Below are 22087 nucleotides of genomic sequence, written 5' to 3' on the forward strand. Positions count from 1 at the left end.
GGCGATGGGAATGTGTGTTTACTTTGAGGATGTGGGGAGCATGTAACCTGACACGGTAAGGTGTGTGAGTCCCGTGTGCCGGAGGATGCTGCGTGTAGAGGCACCGCCAGGATAAATACACCCGCCTCGAGGTCCTCTTCCCAGAGACTTCTGTGTCCTGCGAGCCCCCCACATGTGGATGTGAGCAGGGAATCCCTGCAGGTGTCGGGGGGGGGGCGGTCACAGCCCTTTGTGCAGGGTTTGGGCTGAAGCGGCCTTGTTTTGGGACTCTGGTTACTACGGTTACAAAGCCCTCTTCTTTTGTCACCCATTGCAGGGAGGGGTGGTTAGTGGGTAAGGGGGTGGAACAAGCTGGGGGTAGGGAGGACGAGAAGCAGCAGCCTGGGGGCCGACACTGAGGGTCACTCACCCACTTTACACCACGGTCTTTGTTGTCAAGACGCAGAGTGGGGGCATCTTACAAGGTCTCCGGCGTAGGATGCAAATCCCGAGCCCCCGGAGCGAGCAGCCTGTAAATCCCGGGTCCCCGGAGCGAGCAGCCTGTAAATCCCGAGCCCCCGGAGCGAGCAGCCTGTAAATCCCGGGTCCCCGGAGTGAGCAGCCTGTAAATCCCGAGCCCCCGGAGCGAGCAGCCTGTAAATCCCGGGCCCCCGGAGTGAGCAGCGCCTCCGTTTCCCGGCTCCAGCAGCCTCCTCCGCTCCCAGACTGATCAATAGAAGCCGTCAGTGTCCCCCAAGCACACAGCATCCCGTGCAGCCAATCACAGAGCCCCGCTTCCCACCCCACGGGGGCACACGGAGCTAAGAGCTGTCAGTATCCAGCCAAGGACCACAGGGGTCACAGCCAAACCCCTCCCCCAAAAGCCCCCTCACCCCCCAGACTATACCAGAGCCAGCATGGGGTTAACAACGCTGCTCAGTCTCTGCCAGCACTGCAACAGTTAACATGCCTTTCATTCAGTCAAACACATCTGCAAACATGCATCCCGTGAGCCGTTGACAGAGAGACTGCTGTGGCTTCCCGGCGATCACACCGAATAATGAAAGATATTATTCACCGAATACACAAATTCTGACGTTCTAGAATGCGCTTTCCCAAAGGGCACCAAACACTCACCGTCACGTCGCGCCTGCGCAGCCCCCGGGGTAAAAGTCACTGGCAACAGTATTCCATGGTTGCTATGGCGATTGCTCCACTTTCCAAACTTGGTAACAAAGTTGCTCTTCATAGAGAGTGTTTCTTTCCCTTTTGTGTCTCGCCCCTCTCTCCCACTGAGCCCGTCCTGTTCCTCCCCTTCACTTGTTCCGGGCTGAATGATTGCCCCCTCTTTGAAGCCACGGGAGGCAGAATGAGAACAGAACATAACTGTCCATCTAAACACACAGAACTGCCCCTCCGGCCAGCAGCCTCACTCACCGCGTGCCACCGACGACTCCAGGGAACGGTCAGCGCTGTGGTCCGGAACGGTCAGCTCCGCAGGGAAGGTCAGCGCCGTGGTCCGGTGGTCAGCGCTGTGGTCCGGTGGTCAGTTTCGCAGGGAACGGTCAGTGCCGTGGTCCGGTGGTCAGCTCCGCGGGGAACGGTCAGTGCCGTGGTCCGGTGGTCAGCTCCGCAGGGAACGGCCAGAGCCATGGTCCGGTGGTCAGCAGAGGCTCCTGTCTGTCCCGGGTGTTTCTAGAAACGCGCCACGAAGCAGAGCGTTAAGTAACTCGGGGAGCCCATAACATACATGACACACGCATCGAACCTGTTTAACTCCTCATGTGTGCGAACAAGTACAGGCAGCAGCCCACGGCCCCGCCGCCGCCTCACACCCGAAGCATTAACACCCGAGCGAACCCTATTCCACGTGATGTTTCTGCCGGGGGGGGGCACACAGTCGAACACGCCTGACCGAGGAGGCAGAATGTTACACGCCTGAAATTAACATGGGTTTGGTCACATTGAATCACAATCGTGGCACCACGCCCTGTCACATTCGCCCCGCATCCCCCACCTGTACAGGATGCCCGGGGGCTTTCACCAAGTGAGGGGGGCAGGAATACCCGCATCGCCCACCCCCCAGGGGCAAACCCTGCAGTGACCATTACCAGTCATTGGCCCCTAACAAGGTAATGAGCCCAGCTCTGCCCACCATGATCCTGAGACGTGTTATTTATACTCGTGAAACACTAAAATGTAACGTGTCCTCACCTCACTGCAGTCACGGCTTAACCCTTTCTTTGTCTGACTCCGGCACACACAGGGTTAATCACGGAATCGAAGCTCCACTCTGTGGAATTTGCTGCGGGGAAGGAAAGGTAAATGATTAACATCCCCTAAAAATAAACACAGGTGTCTCAGTCCCACGGAAAGCACGGAGGGGGCCACATCCAACAAAAAGCACAAAGGGGCCGACGTCCCGCGGAAAACACGGAGGGGGCGACGTCCAACGGAAAACGGATCACATATGTGGCATCCCCACACACTTTAAAATGAAAAAAATATTTAATAAATGAAATAAGTTTAAATAAATAACATTTTCTGAACAGATAACAAAACCCAAAAAACACAAATCCGAACGGACCACTCAGTCTATTGTGCAGGTAAACGGAGTCTCATCCTCCTCCTCCGAGCCTCAATAGCTGCAAACTGATCAAAGCTTTAATCATCTTCACTATATACTGAGTCAGACACTGACCATGGTACAACATGACTCCCATCACTATACACTGAGCCAGATACTGATGGTGGTACAACATAACTCCCATCACTATACACTGAGCCAGGCATTGACGGTGGTATAACATAACTCCCATCACTATACAATGAGCCAGATACTGACGGTGGTACAGCATAACTCCCATCACTATACACTGAGCCAGATACTGATGGTGGTACAACATAAGTCCCATGACTATACACTGAGCCAGATACTGACCATGGTACAACATAACTCCCATAACTATACACTGAGCCAGATACTGATGGTGGTACAGCATAACTCCCATCACTATACACTGAGCCAGATACTGACCATGGTACAACATAACTCCCATAGCTATACACTGAGCCAGTCACTGACGGTGGTACAGCATAACTCCCATCACTATACATTTAGCCAGTCACTAACTGTGGCACAGTATAACTCCCATCACCATAGATTGAGCCAGTCACTGACGATGGTACAGAATAATTCCCATCACTATACATTGAGCCAAACAACGGTGGTACCGTACATATAATGCCCCCTTCCTCAGTAACACTATATAATGTACCCCCTCCCCTCAGTAACACTATATAATGTACCCCTCCCCTCAGTAACACTATATAATGTACCCCTCCCCTCAGTAACACTATATAATGTACCCCCTCCCCTCAGTAACACTATATAATGTACCCCTCCCCTCAGTAACACTATATAATGTACCCCTCCCCTCTAACACTATATAATGTACCCCTCCCCTCAGTAACACTATATAAGGTACCCCTCCCCTCTATAACACTATATAAGGTACCCCTCCCCTCAGTAACACTATATAAGGTACCCCTCCCCTCAGTAACACTATATAATGTACCCCTCCCCTCAGTAACACTATATAACGTACCCCTCCCCTCAGTAACACTATATAACGTACCCCTCCTCTCAGTAACACTATATAACGTACCCCTCCCCTCAGTAACACTATATAACGTACCCCTCCCCTCAGTAACACTATATAATGTACCCCTCCCCTCAGTAACACTATATAACGTACCCCTCCCCTCAGTAACACTATATAATGTACCCCTCCCCTCAGTAACACTATATCATGTACCTCTCCCCGCCCAGCAGGGTGAGTCCTCCCTCCAGCAGGCGGCGCTCCCCCGGCACTCTCCCCTGCCCCGGGCCCTCCCTGCTCCTGCCCCTCCATGTGTTTGTGTTTGTATTGAGTGCCGGCTCCTGTGCGTCTGTCTGTACGGAGACCTGGGTGGGCAGGACGGACGGATAGGGCCCGGAACCCTTTCAATGCCAGGAGGGTGCCCACAGTGACCGTGGGGGGTCCAGCTGAACAGAAAGGGCTTTAAAGAGCCGGCGGGGGAGTGAAGGGAAGTGAGGCGGATCCACGTGCTGCCGGAGACACTCAGCCTATTGTTCCCGACCAGCCTGACAAAGGGCCGGAATCTACCCTCCGCTGGGGCATCGCGGCAAATCACTCCATAAGCCAGAAGGTACCGGGCTGGGGGCATTTATCATTCGGGAGGGGGGCAGAAGCTGGGGACAAAGGCTGGGGGAAGGGGGTCGCTGCCTGCTCTCTTGGGGTACTTGGTAGACGGGTCTGGGCTGCTGCAGATCGCTTTTTGCCCCTGCCAGGGGCAGCCTGAAAGTACACGGGGTGAGAAGTCCTGTCCGGGGAGTTTCGCAGAGGGGACGGGGTGTCGCGGGGCAGATATAGGGGCTCAGCGCGTCTCCGGCGGGGGTCAGATATTGGGGGCTATCAGGAAGATGGGTATTTGGGGTAGGTGAAGCTTTAATGGGGGCAGCGGAGGGGTATATTGGGGTATTTCCTTTGTCAGGGCACAGGGGCTTCCCCCGGGGGTTCCCGGCTCTGGTGTGGCCCGGGCCCTCTCTCACCCCACTCTGTGGCCCCCTGGCTTAAGCCGCTATCTCCCCCCGCAGAGATGCCGAGGAAGAAGGTGACGGACGGGGCCCCGCGGCCTGCTGCCCGCAGGAAAGCCTCGGCCCGAAAGCGGGACCGGCACGAGTACAGCAGCGACGAGGAAGAGCTGGACGGCAGCCCGGGATCCGACGGTGCCCCCAACAGCAAGAGGGGCCCCGGGAAGGCGGGAGCCAGGAGCCCCGGGCCCGGAGTCATCGTCACCGAACCGGAGATCAGCAAAGAGAGGATTGTGAGCGGCTTCCGGATCTTCTATACAATTCCCATGAATGAATACACTATGTAGATATATATATCCCAATACTATATATACATCCCCCATGACCCTATTTATCCCAATACTATTTACACCCCTTAATATATATATATATATATATATATATATATATATCCCAATACTATATATACACCCCTATTACTATATATCCAATAATATATATATATATATATATAATCACACACACACATCCCCATTACTCTATATATTCCAATACTATATATATATACCCCCATTACCCTATATATCCAATACTATATACACCCCCATTACCCTATATATCCCAATACTATATATATATGTATATGTTCATTACTCTGTCTTCTTACCATATATACATACACACATACCATTACCCTATATGTATCCCATTACTAATATATATATATATATATATATATAACTACCCTATATTTATATATCCCAATACTATATATACACCCCCTTATTACCCTAGATATCCCAATACAGTACATACATCTCCATTAACTATATATATCCCAATTATATATATATATATATATACACACACACACACACCATTACCCTATATATGTTCCAATGCTATAGATAGATAACCCCCCCCCCCCCATTACACTTTCTCCACCTCTTTCTCTACTATATATCTTTATCCAAATCCTTTACTCTCTATACCCATTGTACAGCGCTAGGGAATATGATGGTGCTATATAAAAGAATAAATAATATATAGTATGTAAATGGATTATTTGCAATATATGCACCAATAACACATTATTCCTGATAACACACACACATATATATATATATATTTATAATAAACCGGCTAAGAGTAGATTTGTTTACTGACTGATTTCGTCTCATATTAGAAACTTGAAGGCTCCAAAGCGAAGGGCCAACTTCTGATTTTTGGAGCCACTAACTGGGACTTGATTGGACGTAAAGAAGTTCCCAAACAACAAGGTACGTTACGCGGGGCGGCCGGCTCTGCGCATCATATAGGGGTACGGAGCGGGTGTCTCGGGGGAGCTCCACGGGATTAACCATTAATGTACCGCGTGCCATTTCTTCTCTCCTACAGCTGCCTACCGGAACCTGGGACAGAACCTTTGGGGTCCCCACAGATATGGCTGCCTGTCTGGGATACAGGTCCGAACGGTGGCTTCCGGACCATGCGCTGCTCACAGTCTCCTCATTACCACCGAGGGCGGGCTCTGGAGCTGGGGTACGTGAGCCCCAAAGGCTGCTAGGGGCAAATAGCGGCTGCTGATGTGGCTGGCGCTCGGCCTGTGTACGTCAATGGTCCCCGTGGGCAAACAGGTCGGGACCACTGAGTCCCCGAGGGTTGCCCGCTAAAAGGCATCAGTAACGTGACGGCAGGAGGAGTCTGTAGACAAGTATCGAGATATTATTCCAGAAACCAGACCGCGCGTGATGTTCATAAGAGACGCTTAGAAACTGAACCATCATGGACCACGTTTCTGATCAGGATTTGTGCGCCATTTTAATCTATCGGTCCACCTTCCTGCGGCGTTAAACTGGTTTCATGGAAGGAAATGGCTATTGGGAGTCTTCTTGCAGGGCTCAGTGTCTCTGTGATGATGGTAATCAGCCCCATCCTGTGTCCGAGCAGAAACGTTCAGTGGTTGCATTCTGTCTGTTTTTTAGGCCGTAACGAGAAGGGACAGCTTGGACACGGTGACATCAAGCGCGTGGACGCCCCAAAACCCATCGAGAGTCTGAAAGGAGAGGTGTTTGTGAGCGCGGCCTGCGGCCGTAACCACACGCTGGCACTTACAGGTAAAGGGGGGTCTCTCTGCGGTTCCTCCGGCCGCACGTGGCCCCTCGGTCTCTGCTTAGCAGTCCCTTTCTGTTTCAGAAACCGGATCGGTCTACGCCTTCGGAGAAAACAAAATGGGTCAGCTTGGGCTTGGGAACAAAACAGACGCCATGCCGAGCCCCGCGCAGGTAATCGCCGCCCAGCCCTAGGCTTTATCTCGCTGTGGATTTCTTTCCCATTAAACGTCTTGCTTCTCCGCAGATCCTGTATAACGGGCAGCCCATCACCAAGGTCGCCTGCGGAGCCGAGTTCAGCATGATCGTGGATTGCAAGGGGAACGTGTATTCCTTCGGGTGCCCAGAGTACGGACAGCTGGGTACGAGCCGCACCAATTGGTTATGGGATAGCGTAAGCGTTAGACTCGTGCTTAGCGGATAAGTCGGAGAAGATGCCCCGTGGAAAATGTGCACGGCAAGCCGCTTGGTGACATGGCAAGGGTGAGCGGACCTTCTGCTTCCGCTCTCTTTTCATGTCTTTCTCCCTCCACCCTGTACAGGTCACAACTCCGACGGCAAATATATCGCCAGAGCCCAGCGCATAGAGTACGACTGCGAGCTGATCGCCCGCCGAATCGCTATATTTATAGAAAAAACCAAGGATGGGCAAGTTCTGCCGGTTACCAACGTGGTCGTGCGGGATATCGCCTGTGGCATCAATCACACGGTAAGTGAACGGGGCCACTCGTCAGATTAAACGTCTTTCCACCGGGAGATCTGCTGCGGAAGCCCCCTGGGTGATGGCAGAAATGCGAGAGCCCAGACGTTATGTTACAGGAGATTCTTGCCCAGCCTGGGGTAGTTAGTGTAGCTCCTGCCCCCTGGTGTGCTGCCCTCTAGCTGATGTAAAGGGAAGAACGGCTCGTTTCCTGACTCCTGGTGATTTAACCCGTCGGGAAGCGAGAGCCTGTCCGGCAGACGTTTGTCGCCGTCTCTGAGCCTGTGTCGCCTTGCGTTCTGCTCCGTGGTCAGCAGCTTGTTTTCTTCTCAGCTGGTGCAGGACTCCCAGAAACGCGTCTTCTCCTGGGGATTCGGTGGATACGGCCGGCTGGGACATACAGAACAAAAGGACGAGATGGTGCCGCGGCTGGTCAAACTCTTCGACTACCCGGGCCGGGGTGCCTCCCAGATCTACGCCGGATCCACCTGCTCCTTTGCCGTCAGCGAGATGGGTGAGTGCCGCCGAGGATGTAACCTCGCGTGTTTATGAAGGGACTCTTCGCTCACTCCGTGTTTGTCTGCAGGTGGCCTGTTTTTCTGGGGAGCGACAAATACCTCTCGTGATTCTACTATGTACCCCAAATCCGTGCAGGACCTGTGCGGCTGGAAAGTCAGAAGCTTGGCCTGTGGGTTAGTATTCAAGGCTCTATACAGCTTCTCCTGCTGTAGACGATGTCTTCCTCCCGCCCCTTCTCTGGCTGTCGGCTCCAGAGAGCGGCTCGCTGTCTTACAAACCATTTATTATAATGTTTGTTTTGTTTTTTCTTTCTAGAAAGAGCAGTATTATTGTGGCAGCGGATGAAAGCACAATCAGCTACGGACCCTCCCCAACATACGGAGAGCTGGTAAGGGAGGACTTTTATCCGATTCAGGGAAGCCAAATCCTGACATTGTACCTGGAGAACCAACACTGCAGGCAACGAGAGCGCGCGAGGCTGAGATGTTCGTGGTTTCTCCCTTCCGTACTGTGTATGGCTTATATGTGTATTAGAAAGCCGACATGTATAGCGGTGCGATCTGGATGTCCTGTTTCTCGATGTGTTGGGGAAAGGCAGTATTGCCGCTTTTCACTAGTTGTTTTCTGGAGCTTCTATAAACCTTCTCTTTGTACATTTTGACTCGCTTTGTGATATCGAAACTTAGAACCCAATTCCTCTTCCACCAGGGATACGGTGACAACAAGGCCAAGTCGTCCACCACTGCTCAGGAAGTGAAGACTCTGGACGGGATTTACTCGGAGCAGGTAAGGCGATCGGCACGGGCTTCGCTGGCCAGCATCACGTCGGCCGCTGGCATTTGACTAACCGCCGGGATGTTGTCTTTCAGGTGGCCATGGGTTACTCTCATACTCTGGTGGTTGCCCGGGATGAAACGGAGCAAGACACAGAGAAGCTGAAAAAGCTCCCGGAGTACAATCCTCGTACCGTGTGATGCTGAACAACACCCCCCCCCCACACTTACCCTGAGAGGGGCAGCAATACTACAACCACTCCTCTCTCACCCCTACTGATCTTCTCAGTGCTACCTACCACTGCTCGGCAGGCATCTCCAGCACTGGAAGTATAAAGGCAGCTGTATCTGGCCAAGGGTACCAGGACTCTTCTCATTCTTACATTCCTTCTCCATGTTCTTTCCCACTTTTTTTTGCTAGAAGAAAAATTCAGATTTAAAATACTTTTTGGGGTTTTGTTTTTCATGGAGACGATCAAGGTGGGGAAAGAAAGCAAGTTTGATGAGACCAGTTGGAGGTTGTTCTGGATCATCCGGTACCTTCTATCCCCACGTGGCTATCTTGACTACCAGGTGAACGATCCCTGCGGGGAATGCTGTCGGTGAATTCTCGCTGTGATGCTCCCAAACCTTTTTCAGTTCGTACAGAACCGGTGCCTTGTCAATGAGTGTGAGGACTTCCATTCCAGCAGAGCATCACTTCGGTGCCTTTCCTCCCATTCCAGTTAGTTTGTTAATAGCCATTAAATGTTGTTTTTTGCTTTAGATTAAGGGGGCCTCGCTGTCTTTTCGTTGGCTGTCGGCTGAGTATGAGCTGGAGAGTCGCTACTCGGGCGTCCCAGTTTTGTCTTATTTTTTAGGTTGTGTTAGAAATGGGGAGGGGAACGCTAAAGAGATAACGTTGCTGATCCTATAAGAACAAAAAATGTTTTGTTTTCTATAAAATGGACACCAGTCACTTAATCAACTGCTGGACTCCGACTCTCACAAAAGCCAAGTAACTTGGGCATCGTGGGAGCTGAAGTCCAACGCTTGCAATCGGTCAGCCCTGATGTAAGGGTGTTAAATGCCCCTCTGCTGTGTTTTTACCCCACGGCCGGGGCAATGAAATTCCACCACGACGATGTCTTCCCGCGGCGATCTAGAATCCGAGCACGAGGTTTACAGGGTTCATGGGTCACAGTTGTATCAGTTATGAGTTTTTATATTTCTCATTGTTTGAATAAAAGACGTCTTTGTGTAAAAGCTCTCCGCTCTCTGTGTTCCGGGGTATTATCCCGCGGCTGTCTGGAGAAGGGCATTTCTTGACTCGTCGTGCTGCGGGTTAAACGTTACGTCTTGGTTTTCCGCTGGTATGGTCTGGTGGTTTTTGCTCGTATTGGGTTGAGAGCGTCGTGGTTGATGCTTGGTCGCCAAAGTCTGGGTGGTCTCTTAGGGGGTTAGAAATCTATGAAATGATGTAAATCTGAAAACCTTAATGGGGAGGGGATAGTTGTGTCCCAGTCTCCATCATACTATAGGGAAGAGGCACGGGGGGCAGGAGGACCGCAGTTATAGAAATAAGCTGAGGCCAACTTGACTTCATCAGATACAGAGGGATTGATTATCCACTCAACCAGATTTCAGACCAATTCAGTGGCTAGTGTGTATTAGGATGGAAGGAAGAACCAGTTGACTTGTAAACTATCGAGCCGAGAACGGGTTCCAACTCGACAAAATTATTTGGGACTGGACCTAAAATTGGGCAAACGCTCAGTCGACTTTCCTTCGCAGCTGCGCGGTGGGCTGTGACTTTAGTGAATACCCTTAAATGCTCCTTCATTCTAAAATTGTATATACAGCTTGTTCGGCCAACCGGGTGCATCCGGCCCCCGAAACCGCAACTCTTAAGAGACTTGGGGCTAAAGCTAACTGAAACAAAATGTATCTTTCTATCGCAGATGTTACAAATGAACCAAATAAGAATCGGTGTTTTGGATATATAAAAATGAACATATCTGGGGTAGCGGGGTCTATGCGTGGATGAGCCTCGTGCGCCGAATGACTCGTTTCTCCAGCAGGAGGCGATGGAGACCTTCGGTATCTACCTGCGCCGGCATCTCTTTGTAGAACGTTGTTCGGGGGTCTCTGGGACGTTGTGAAACTATTTTTTCTCGTTTTTCCAGCTCTGCGAAACCGCTGAAGGTCAGAAAAATTAATTTAACTACTGACGCTAAGAGGTTAATATGATGTGCAAATCATTGTGTGTGTCGGTCAGGACACGCCGCGGGAGTGGTTGGCGTGATGTAGTGCACGCGATACATTAATGGCAGTCGTTTGTATGATTAACCCCAAACACGCTGAGTGTTTTGCTTCACAGCATTTACGGACAGTCAGTATACATTAACAATGTCGGAATACTGCAAACATTCTTATTGTGATCGCAGATGTTCATATTCTTCAAGTTTCCCAGCATCTAGAATTAGTTTTACACAATAAAATAAAGCGGCTCATCAATTTTGGTGCAAAGAAGTAAAGACTGGAGCAGCCAGCAGGGCCATTCCATTGGTTGCCGTAGTGACTGCACCAGCATTACATTTTATTTATGACCCCCTCCGTGCCTGTCCCAGGATTACCAGCAGCTCCTTTATCCCCTACCATCTCTGCCAGATGGTGCAACAGTGCATCAACAGCTATTTCTCGGAAATGACTTCCGAAGCTGATATAAGAAGCAGACCTCCTGCCGCAGCCATCGTTAAATCGGGTGGGTAAATTGGTGTCAACCAAGGGGAAGGGTACTTTAGCCCGCTGGCTGCCCACTAAAAGTGTCATGCCAACATTTTTGAAAGCTTTAAGAAGGTATTGGGTTTTGTGTTACATTAAATCACTGGCTGTTATGTATAAAAAATTATTCTGGTGCAAAGTTCTAAATGTTGTCTTATCACCATAGCAACTGGGTGATTTGTCCCTTCTGTTGGGAAAGCACTTGCCGAGCTTTGCCCCAGAATGACTTTTTATGGTTTCCGTGGGAAGATTCTGCCCTCCGGCCGCGTTACGGGTTGTTGGCTTCCGTGGCAGGATCCCGTATGGAGATGGCTTTCTGCGGCATGCTGGCAAATAATGCATTTCGAAGCCTTAGCCTTCCGTTAAAGGCCAAGCATCTGTGCGTTAGGGGGTACATTCCCACCACTTCCCAGGGAACTGCTTCCTCAGCACGTTGGTTCCACAGTGAACTTCTCCCAAGTTCAGGTGATAAGATTCATAGTCGTCGATGAAGACGCACTTCAACCCTAGAGGTTCCAGCAGAGAGCGGGCCCGCTCCTCCAAGCAACATTTCCCATTAATTACCGGTCCGAACGGCTTAGGGATTCCGAGGTAATTCCCCAGAACCAGCATGTTTACCTTGGGAAAGAAAGAAAGAACATGTCTGGAAGGTCTCTGATCTGGGTGCACAGAGGGCTTTTAACTAAAACACTTTATTGATAAAGACGAGACACGTTGATGGCTTCAATAGAAGGGAACTGGACCGCGTCCAACCTCTAGTACCCAGTCTAGTGACTAGATAGTAGGGCAAAAAGGTGTCTTGATGCCCATGGAAAAAAAACTTTGTGCCTGAAAGCAATTCCTGGACCCCTTCCATCTTCCTTTACCTTCTTGGAGTGGGACTCTAGTCATCTAGTCAACTGGTCATCTACTTGCGGGGGAATGTCAGATCTGTGAATCCACCGACATTGGGCACCGTTCTCTGCTATGCCATGTCTTAATAATGTCATAGGCTGGAACTCATTGCTAATGGAGCAGGGATCTCACCATCCACAGGGGATCCAGTGAGGGTACAATATCCACTCGTTTGTGGTTGATAACCCCTGAAGAACCCTAAGCCATCTGCTTTGTTCTCGGTGGCACCAGCTTTAATATTCTAGTGAAGCCAAGAAACCCGTCCCTACTTTGCCTCATCAGTCACCAGAAATAAAGAAAAGCCTTAACCTCTTGGCAAGAAAAATTAACTTCCTAGTCCCCTCTTTCGGTCTTTTGAAAGGCTTGTGGCTTTCTCCTTCGCACATCTTGTGGTTCCTGGAGCAGGCTTTAAGTACCCCTGGTCTGGAGGTATTTCTATGGACACCCTGTGACTGTGGCACGTTTGTCTAGGTGCACCAGGAATATAAATCCAAACCTTAAAACAACCTGCAATATGGCTGAAAAGAGACCTGGCTTGAAAACCAAGGGTGAAAAAACCTGTGTATTCTAGAGATGAGAAAAGTAGGAGAAACGCGCCGTCCTCGCTGGCCTTTGCGTTGTATTCTCACCATGTTCGGGAAGAAGGCGTCTGCCGTGCCGAACTCTTGCGTGTAAAGTATCGGGATGTCGATGATATCGGATTCTGTCAGCCCGAGTTCCTTCTTTAAAATCTTCCTGTTCAGGTCGATACTGTGCTGTATTATCGAGAGGAAATGCGAGAATTAGGTTATAGAACATGATGACATCATGTGGGGTTATTTGGGGTCACTGGACAGAACCTCAATGTACGTGTTTTAGTTAAAATGTATCTAAATAGGGAGTTTATTAAGAGCGCTTTGTGCGATTCTCTCCTTATTGAAGATTTACCTTTCCGGAGCCTCTTACTGACCTGGGTGCTTTCAGACGCCATTTTCAAGCGGTCGTCGGACAGAATGTCATCGATGGTGGGATACTCCGTATGATTGTTAGTTTGTAACCCTGATAATGTGAAGGGAAACAATAATCATGGAGCCGTCCAATGCAAGCAAACACACGCTTATCTTTCATAGCAAGTGCCCAGGGCGCCTCCATTGTTCTTACCCTCAAACATGACCGCGTTCCCATGTCCGTCCCGCTGCTTCTCTCTGAAGAGCGCCAGACATGCGCGAGGACTGGCCAGCAGCAGCCGGAACCCCTGAAACAAGCGACAGCAATGTTTTATATGACAAATGAAGCCATCTTTACCAGCGCTGGCTCCCAACCCCCTTCTGGTGTATTTTTCTGGAATGTGCTTCTAGCGGCCGATGTCTGGAAGGCCAACGGATATAGAGGGGGTCCAACTGGCGTCCAACCATCTCACACCCGTGATCACGCTCTACCTTCTGATCAGGTGCCGGAACGAAACTCATGAATTCGTCAATGTGACCCACAGTCAGCCAATAAGAATAAAGCTCCACAGGGGCCTGAACCATCTGCGCGGCCAGGAAATCTCGCACCACTTTATTCATTTTTATGTTCAAACTGCAAAGAATAGGAAGAACAGCCAGCTTAGTGGGTCCATTGCCCGTGTCACACTCCCCAGAGTCCACTCCAGTAGACTGATCGTGTCACACTCCCCAGAGTCCACTCCGTTAGACTTAGAGTGTCTGGTACCAGCCACAGCAGGCTGAATCGAATAATGTGTTAAAAAGCTCCCTATCAGAACAGCGTGCATGCGCAAACCAGGCTAGATAGGCAACAAAGTGTCTAGGTTTGCGGGCTTACACATTGTTTTAGGCGGCGGATTCCGGATCTCCCTGCACATCCTGATGTTTCCAAATGGAGTTTTGTTAGTGGGATAAAAGAGTGAAAATGGAGCCTTATTATCAAGTCAATAATGGTCTTCAACTTCTCACCTCTCTCCCTTCTGACCTTTATAGGCTTCTACCAACCATTCATTATTGTATTTTAAACAGGCAGATGTGTAATTCGTAATAATCATATGTTATTAAGTGATAAGGAAATATATAATTAGTTGGGTCGAGCCTCGTTACATTTGGATCCGTGGAGTTGTTGTTACGAGGTTGCTGTCTATTAATAACGTGTCGGAGGTTTGGTGGTTTTCAAATAAAATTTATACCTCCCAATAAATGTGATTTCTGATTATTACACGTATATAAAACACTCCACCTGGCTCCCTATTTTATTTCTGAGGGGTGCGTTTAGAAAATTATTTAGGGCATAAAGTTCCTCGTCCGGCTGCTAATTATCCGCCTCCTCCCAGATAAACGAGCAAACGGTCGCGATTTACGGCTGCAGCATTTTAAAATAAGATAAGGACGTACTGTTATCGAGCAGGTGTTAAGGAGTAAGGACTGGGGCAAATGATTTAGGATTAGAGGGTTTTGGGCCCTGGGATTATGGAGCTTGATCCCGGATTAGGGGATTATGAAGGGTGACAGTACATGTTATGTTAGCAGTGAATGTGTTTCTACTTATTAATCAATGTAATACTTAGATAAATATACTGAGACATCTCCGTGTGCGAAGGCTTACTCCGGCAGGCCGCTCCCGATCAGGATCCTTCCCAGCGGGTACTCCTTTCTGTTCACGGTCACCGGTGGACTCACTTCGAGGTTCCCAAAGGAATCCAAGCTGTTTATCTCGCTGCTGTTCTCCGGTTCCTTGGTCACATATCCAAAATCAGGACCCTGACGGAAGTAAGAAATTCAAATTATGGCCCAAAAACCTGCCCGGATGCATCGCTCGTCCTCCTTCAGCTCAGTGTGACAAAGGCGTGGAACTCCAACTATCGAGGGCCAACGAGACACCCCACGGCCAACTGGGGTGCAATGATTTCAGGATGAGATGGAACGACTTCTTTAAAAAAAGGTGATTTTGGGGCAAAGTTTGAAGACCGGATCAGATTTTTATAAAGACCCCCGCTGACCCCTGATATGCCCTTTTATTTTTTTAAAGACTTAAAACCTCATTGGCCGGTCCAACCTCCCATCAAGATTTTTAATCTCAGTAACATAACTTTTCCTGGGTAACTGGTTTTATGGGTTTGCAGGAGGAATATTCAGAAACATAACAAGAGAATACGAGACACTATAGAGGATGCGGAAATATATATATATTTATGGAGGGTCCGTGTTTCCGCTCAGATACTTCCTCTTGCTGAGTAACGTACCAGGATGTCTTTGAAAGGAAAATCTTTGAGTTCTCGATTCCTCGGTGAGTCAAAAACCACAGGGAATCGCTTGTGTGGAGCCTCCGTGTACCCGAACTCCATCTCATCCTGTGGAGCAGAGGACACCAGTGAGCGTCAAAAAACTTCATCAACTTTAATAAAACAAATCCTATGCCGCCAGACTGCATTAAAAGCTATAGAAATGGAAAATTTAGTTTAGAGCTTTTCAGCCGTCTTCACCTGGATCCAGCGATCCCCTCGGTTTTTCAGCTCAGGGATGATGTTCAGATCACATCTCGCTTTTCTGGTAAATTCTTTAATCTGCTTCACAAAGTTCTGGTTATCAAAAGTACTGCAGAAGAGAAACAAGCGTGAGATGCATTCAGCGGCATAGACAGCGGACACAAGGTGCGTCACCTCAACTGTGTCACCTGTGGTCAAGTAGAACATTATTCCATAACCTCCACTGCCAAAGGACACCGATGGAAAATCCTAAATCATTAGATAACACGTTGCATCAAGTTGCGCCATCTTTTAAACCTGGTGACCCCAAGAACCTTCATGTTTACCTCCAGGGCATTGGGAATGTGTGGTTTTACCCTGAGAATGTTCCCTTCTACCCTAGAGGGACACCATTGTGTCTGAAATCTGCAGGATTGTGGCAATAAAGAGCCAGTGGGAAAACAATTACCTGCACACATAAACCTCCAGGGGCTTTAGGGTGTTGGGCGTCATTATCCACGGGGCTATTCTGAAAGCCAACTTCTCCGTAAAGATTTCCATCTATATGGAGTAATAGACCAGAATGAGATCCCTTTTCATCGAAACTCACTCTGCCCCTCTGAAATCTCCATCTGGCCACCACTTACCCCAGATACTGTCTCCTGCAAGGATAGATTGACAGAGACAAGGCCAGAAAACGTGGCGTCTGGGAACTGCAGACCCTCCACATAGAAAAGTATTTCGTCCCTATGGCTTCGTTCCACCTTGTATGAGAGTTTTCCTCCTCCTAAGACATGTATATACGTGGACTCTAAAAGAGACACAGTTTATTGTGGTTTAAAGCTGCCCCAGACCCCTTAATAATCAGCATTACACCCCAGATGTCATTTGTAGCCCCGACCCCGTTAGCTGTGCCCACACACCTCAGATGGTGCAGATACTAAGAAGACAGGTAACTGTATCGCACGATGTCCTGCGTTAAGTACAATGCTACATTGTATCTACCCTGTATTACTTCACACGAGCCCATAAACAGCCCCAAATAAGAGCAATGTCATCCTTTGAAGTCTTTGGCCGGTCTTTGGACAAGCTGTTGTGGGGGGGGGGGGGGACCATTAAACCTGTAGAGGATTCTTGTGGGGTAAGAGCTGCACCCTGTACAGGTCTGCCGGTCTGCCTCCTACAAACACTTACTCCCTTTGCAAAACACCCTTAATTTATTCGAGTCAGGTCTCTCAATGTGGAGGTTGATTTGATGACCGTCGAAGAATTCCTCTGGACCTTCTGCCACCAGGACCATCTGCGACATGTCCTTGATATCTGAGCGATAAAGCAGGTTAGATCGGATCACCGCGGTCTATTGTGTTTCACATTTTTATCAACGTTCACTGCTTTTCCAGTAACTTTAAGGTTTCTGCGATTGTTTAAAAGCGATGGCCTTTTAACCATTTCACACCATTAAAATGTCCTGTATGTGAACTAGAACACACCATGCTACTGCTTGTTCTGCGCTCACCCGGGACATAAGCCATAGAACTATTCTCATGCAGGGACGCCTACGTTTCCGATTTCCGTACCTGCGGTATTAGGCAGACCCGCGTCCTCGCTGTCAGTGTACCCCGAGCCTTCTTTGTCGCGGTCACAATTCACCAGTAGAATGGCTCCCTTTCCGTTAGGACCCCAAGTCCACGATCCCTGAAACATCAAAGTTTACCAGGGGGTAAAACAAAGCTGCTGCCCAGCGAATATCTAAGTTTGGTTGGATCCGGCGTTCGGGACACGTCGGCGGAGACCTCAGAGTTTGTTTGCACAGCTCTCTATAAACATGATGCGGGTGACAAATAAAGCTCTAAACATTCACGTTCCTACGATGTAGAAGACGCGCGTTCCGGGTATACCTTGTCCTTCTCCCCCACCGTCACGGCTCCGGTGCGATGCACGTCTGCGTTCAGAGACACATCTACAGATCCAAAGAAAGAGACCACAGATTACGGTTCCGTGTCCCGCAATCCAGAACCGTCCCGAGTGTCGGTTTTGGGAGTGATGGCTGCATTATGTGTCAGGGATCGGTACTCACCAACGCAGGTCAAATACGCCAAGGAGCTGCCCAGCAAAGACTTTCCTTTTTGACCATAATACGTGACTTTTACCTAGAAATATGTTATAATTACAATTACTTGAGCCGTTAATGAAACGTAAATCCTAATCGCTGTACTTTAAAATAATCTGCTGTGCCATTGGTGGACATTAAAGAGCATGCGCCATTAACGCCCCTTCGCCTGAGTGCACGCTCACCTTGCTGTCATTCATCTCTTTGCTGGGGCGAGTACAAGACAGCATGACTTTCACCCCTTTGTTTAAGGGCCAGTTGCCTCCAGATTGTGGAACCTCCACCTTGTCCGGATTATAGACGATGGTAACGTCTATGGAACTGGTGCCGCGGACATTGAATGAGTCGGCCCCGGAAGGAACGGACCTGAAACACACGCCATATTCAATTCACGACAAGCACATGGCACGTTCTCTCCGCCAATGGAGATTTAGGACAATAAAACTTTATGTGTCCCATAAAACCATACACTTTGAACAGAGTAACTTTAACACCGCGAGGATCAGGGCGATGGCCAACGCATTTCTCTGCAACCGCTGGAATCCAAAGGGATAAATGCAGCTCTTTCTCCTCTCATCATAAAGGCTGCCTGAACCAATCAATCACAACCAGCAACCACAGAGCGAGAGATGACGTAATAGGGAAGAATAATGATGCCGATCCTGAGGACAGGAAGATAAAGTGACTGCTCACTCTTATACGTCTCGTATTTTAATCTCTGCGCGGTGTCCATACATTACTAAAATCAGAACCCCGTGAAAGAAGTATTGCCTTGTAGTGATAGGGATGATGTTTCGAACTTGTAAACGTGACTTACATGTCAGTAGCGAGCACCTAGGTTTGACCCCCAGCTACTGGGTATAGAGAACCGGTTGGACGAGCCGTGTTCAGGCTCAGGCGTGTTCTCGCCTTATCTCAAGTGAAAGGGCTTAATGGGGAACGAGGAAATATGACCTAGAGAACAGAGAAGAGGTTTGCCCCGGACTGCTAATTAAAAATCCTCCCCGTAGGTTAAAATAAATCCTAATCAGTTTAATCCGTATCGGCGACGAGATCCGGGTTCTCAGGCCATGTTTTAGCCTTTGGGTTGTCTCTTCTCTGGAGTCTCCGGAACCTTCCGTCTCCAATACCTCTTCTCCGACACCCGGATCGCCTGCCTTTGGCTGCTGAATCTGTATCTTTTTAAAAGAGTTCCGTTAACTGGATAAAATGAACTCATGAAGGACCGGAGACCGCAGTAACCCAAGTAATGGCGCTTCCTGCGAGCTCCGGGGACGAGATCCAAAAACCAAACCGTAGGAGATCATCAATTATACTAATCTGCTAATTATACATTCAGCGGCAACATCTTATGAAACATCGTTACCTCTATTATCATATAAATTAGAACCTCGCCGCAGCCTTAGAAGCGAGGACAACGCACTCTGCGCTCTCATGGTCCCCGGCAATTAGCGGCACCCTGATGACGCCGTCGCCCGGCGCAGGTGGTGCCCAGAATCTTGAGTTTTGCAAATGACTCAAAGTATCGGATTGACTCCTGGATACTGGGAGTGCGAGTCCTCTAGGGGCGGCTTTCAGGTTTAGGGCATCCGGGGATCTATCTTCATCCCAAATTATGGAGTAAACGAAGGAACCTGACCCGTGTGACAATGTGTAACATATTAATAGCGTGAGGTGGCATGGGCTCTGACCTCTCTTTCCATACTAAGCACAAGAAGCCATTGAGATGGCGTCCACACCTCCGATTTATTTTCATTAGACTCTATTTAAATTACAGAGAAGGTGGTAGATAAGTGGAACAGCCTCCCAGCAGAAGTGTTAGAGGGTAATACAGTCAGGGTATTAAACATGCATGGGATAGACACACGGCTCCTGAATCTAAGACAAGACCAATGACTGATTAAGGTTTGTGTCTCTACAGAATTAACTATTTAAATAAAGCCATCAGTTTAAGACCTCGGGGACCAGGGGTGGATCCATGACTCTTGGCAGGTATGAATTAGCAAGACTAATAAGGCTGATTGTGTCATCTTAAAAATATTTACTTAGTGAATACAAAGAGCAGGATTTTCTTCATCGAGTTTCTGACATTCTTGTTATTGTCAGAGTTTGTAAACTAACGCGGCTCCCAAACGGGGGGAAACGGTCCGATTTCCTCCATTTCATAGAAATGTAATGTGAGTCCGCCACTCGAAAAATAATTATATTTTATGTAAATAGCACCAACGATTCCCTACTTTCAAACAGTCTGACAAAACTAGAACCAACAGGGCTTGCCTTGGGAGCTTACAATCTAGTGGGGAAAATAAAACATTGTTAGTTATAACATCCTAAAAATATTATTAATATAACGGGTTAAACGCGCATAGCAGGGTTATTTTACTAAATATGTTATTTTAAAAAAATTTCAGCCATAAACGAGCTTTTTCCTGTTGGTCCGGGGCCTAGTTACCCTGTCTGCCCACAGATAATGGCACATGCCATGAATACACGATGCATGCAATGGAATAGTGGTACACGGAACGAATACATGGTACAAGGAATGAATACATGGTACGCGGAATGAATACACGGTGCGTGGAATGAATACATGGTATAAGTAATGAATACACGGTGCGTGGAATGAATACATGGTACGCGGAATGAATACATGGTATAAGTAATGAATACATGGTACGCGGAATGAATACACGGTATAAGTAATGAATACATGGTACGCGGAATGAATACACGGTACGTGGAATGAATACATGGTACGCAGAATGCATACATGGTACGCGGAACGAATACATGGTACGCGGAATGAATACATGGTACGCGGAATGAATACATGGTAAGCGGAATGAATACATAGTACACGGAACGAATACACGGTCTGCATAATGAATTTGTGGTATAAGTAATGACATCAATTTGTGGTATGTGTAATGAAATCGAGGTAAATGAGAGAAATCATCACATATAAAAAAATAATACATATGATGAATTTGTGGTACATGCATTATGTATAATGAAATCCGGGTACCATGAATGAAATCATTACACATATCATGAAATTGTGGTATGCCGCATAGCATCCTGAACTTACCTGTAGATGTCCAGATCGGTGTCATTTCCCACCACGCAGACCCCATAGGTGGGACGCCGGCTGGAAAGCACAACCTGAGACATGGCTGAGTCTTAGGCGTCTTCTGCCTTCTTCTGAAATGAACTTGCAAACAAACAGGCAACGTCCAGTCTTCCTTATCAGTAATCAGCTGTCAGCCGTCAGCAGCCCCCGACGCCGCGTCACGTATACTAACAGCAGAATTATTCTGCCTTAAGATGTATGAAAGGAGCCCCTCCCGAGGGGTGGAGCTAAACCTTAAAAATGTAACAAACTCATCTGGCAGGTGAGAGTTAACGTGGACCCGTCATCACAAGAACGCCGCTTTCCATTAATCCACACAAGTTATACACATATGTGTTTTTTAACTGCTCAGCTCTTTCTTGTCTTTCTGATTTTTTTTGTTGGGGGGGGTTTTCTTCTTTTAAATATAGATTTTTAGAATGTTTTTCTATTGTTTAATGAATGCTTCTTTAGCTGTCATGTTATCTAAAATTAAAAAGGGATCTGATTAATAGCCGCATTCCTGACATTCCAGGCAGTAAAAAGCCCTGGGGTGAATTTAGACAAAAAAACAAAACCAAAATTAAAAATAAATTCAGAATTTAAAAACAAATCAGCAAGTTCTTTCTCAAAAATAAACTTGTCTATTAAGTCAAAATGTATAAGTTTCCTTGCTGCGTTTTGCTGAATAGATAAAGAACAGCCCCGGAGGGAAAGAATTGGACAGAGGGGCCACATGAATGTAGTGCGGACGAGGTACCCATGGTCAAGCCTGTTTAAGGGGTTAAGGCATGACTAAGCTGAAATTTTGGCACTGAAAGTGTTAAGGATTGTGGCACGTGCAGGGCCAGAAGGGAGAGGGTAATTACCCTCCCTGGGGGGTATATAAGGAAGGGTCGTGGCCTATAGGGGCAATCATTTTAAAGAAAATTTTCCCGCCCATCCCTCCCCTAATTTTGGCGTTTGCCGGGTACTCTGGTTTTAAGCTGGTACGGTGCAGGAGTTAACCCTCTAGGTGCGGTTACTTGTGGTGCACAGAGGTGTAAGTGCAGGACACTCCAGGGGCAGGCGCCCCTGTTAATCGTAGGGTCATGTGACT

General features: G+C 48.4%; 2 protein-coding genes across 2 annotated transcripts; one reads left to right on the forward strand and one right to left on the reverse strand.

Annotated features, from left to right (window-relative positions):
* The first annotated feature begins 4641 nt into the window (after positions 1-4641).
* Positions 4642-8880, forward strand: LOC149275691 (protein RCC2 homolog). The gene is made up of 12 exons (XM_089504470.1): positions 4642-4869; positions 5763-5856; positions 5975-6118; positions 6562-6693; positions 6773-6861; positions 6935-7049; positions 7230-7396; positions 7721-7901; positions 7974-8079; positions 8222-8294; positions 8615-8692; positions 8776-8880. Exons 1-12 carry the CDS (start codon positions 4642-4644, stop codon positions 8878-8880), a joined length of 1512 nt encoding a protein of 503 aa, XP_089360596.1.
* Positions 8881-11826: 2946 nt separating this feature from the next.
* Positions 11827-21050, reverse strand: LOC149275692 (protein-arginine deiminase type-1-like). The gene is made up of 16 exons (XM_089504462.1): positions 20968-21050; positions 18065-18245; positions 17847-17919; positions 17668-17729; positions 17347-17464; positions 16964-17089; positions 16417-16580; positions 16239-16330; positions 15788-15899; positions 15548-15655; positions 14911-15065; positions 13755-13896; positions 13477-13570; positions 13286-13374; positions 12966-13091; positions 11827-12060 (listed from the first exon to the last, which is right to left on the reverse strand). Exons 1-16 carry the CDS (start codon positions 21048-21050, stop codon positions 11827-11829), a joined length of 1959 nt encoding a protein of 652 aa, XP_089360588.1.
* Positions 21051-22087: the final 1037 nt, after the last annotated feature.

This window comes from Sceloporus occidentalis, unplaced genomic scaffold, assembly GCF_023333645.1.
Source record: "Sceloporus occidentalis isolate IW3139 unplaced genomic scaffold, rSceOcc1.0.p SCAF_271, whole genome shotgun sequence".
Taxonomy (NCBI): Eukaryota; Metazoa; Chordata; class Lepidosauria; order Squamata; family Phrynosomatidae; genus Sceloporus; species Sceloporus occidentalis.

Bases quoted from the DNA above. Each gene is read 5' to 3' on its own strand.
- LOC149275692 (XM_089504462.1), bottom strand. From the start codon at position 21,050: ATGTCTCAGGTTGTGCTTTCCAGCCGGCGTCCCACCTATGGGGTCTGC. The intron at 17,920-18,064 runs GTGAGCGTGCAC...ACATATTTCTAG, and splicing joins AAGAGATGAATGACAGCAAG to GTAAAAGTCACGTATTATGG. The intron at 13,375-13,476 runs GTAAGAACAATG...TCACATTATCAG, and splicing joins GAACGCGGTCATGTTTGAGG to GGTTACAAACTAACAATCAT.
- LOC149275691 (XM_089504470.1), top strand. From the start codon at position 4,642: ATGCCGAGGAAGAAGGTGACGGACGGGGCCCCGCGGCCTGCTGCCCGC. The intron at 6,119-6,561 runs GTACGTGAGCCC...TCTGTTTTTTAG, and splicing joins GGGCGGGCTCTGGAGCTGGG to GCCGTAACGAGAAGGGACAG. The intron at 6,862-6,934 runs GTAATCGCCGCC...GCTTCTCCGCAG, and splicing joins CCATGCCGAGCCCCGCGCAG to ATCCTGTATAACGGGCAGCC.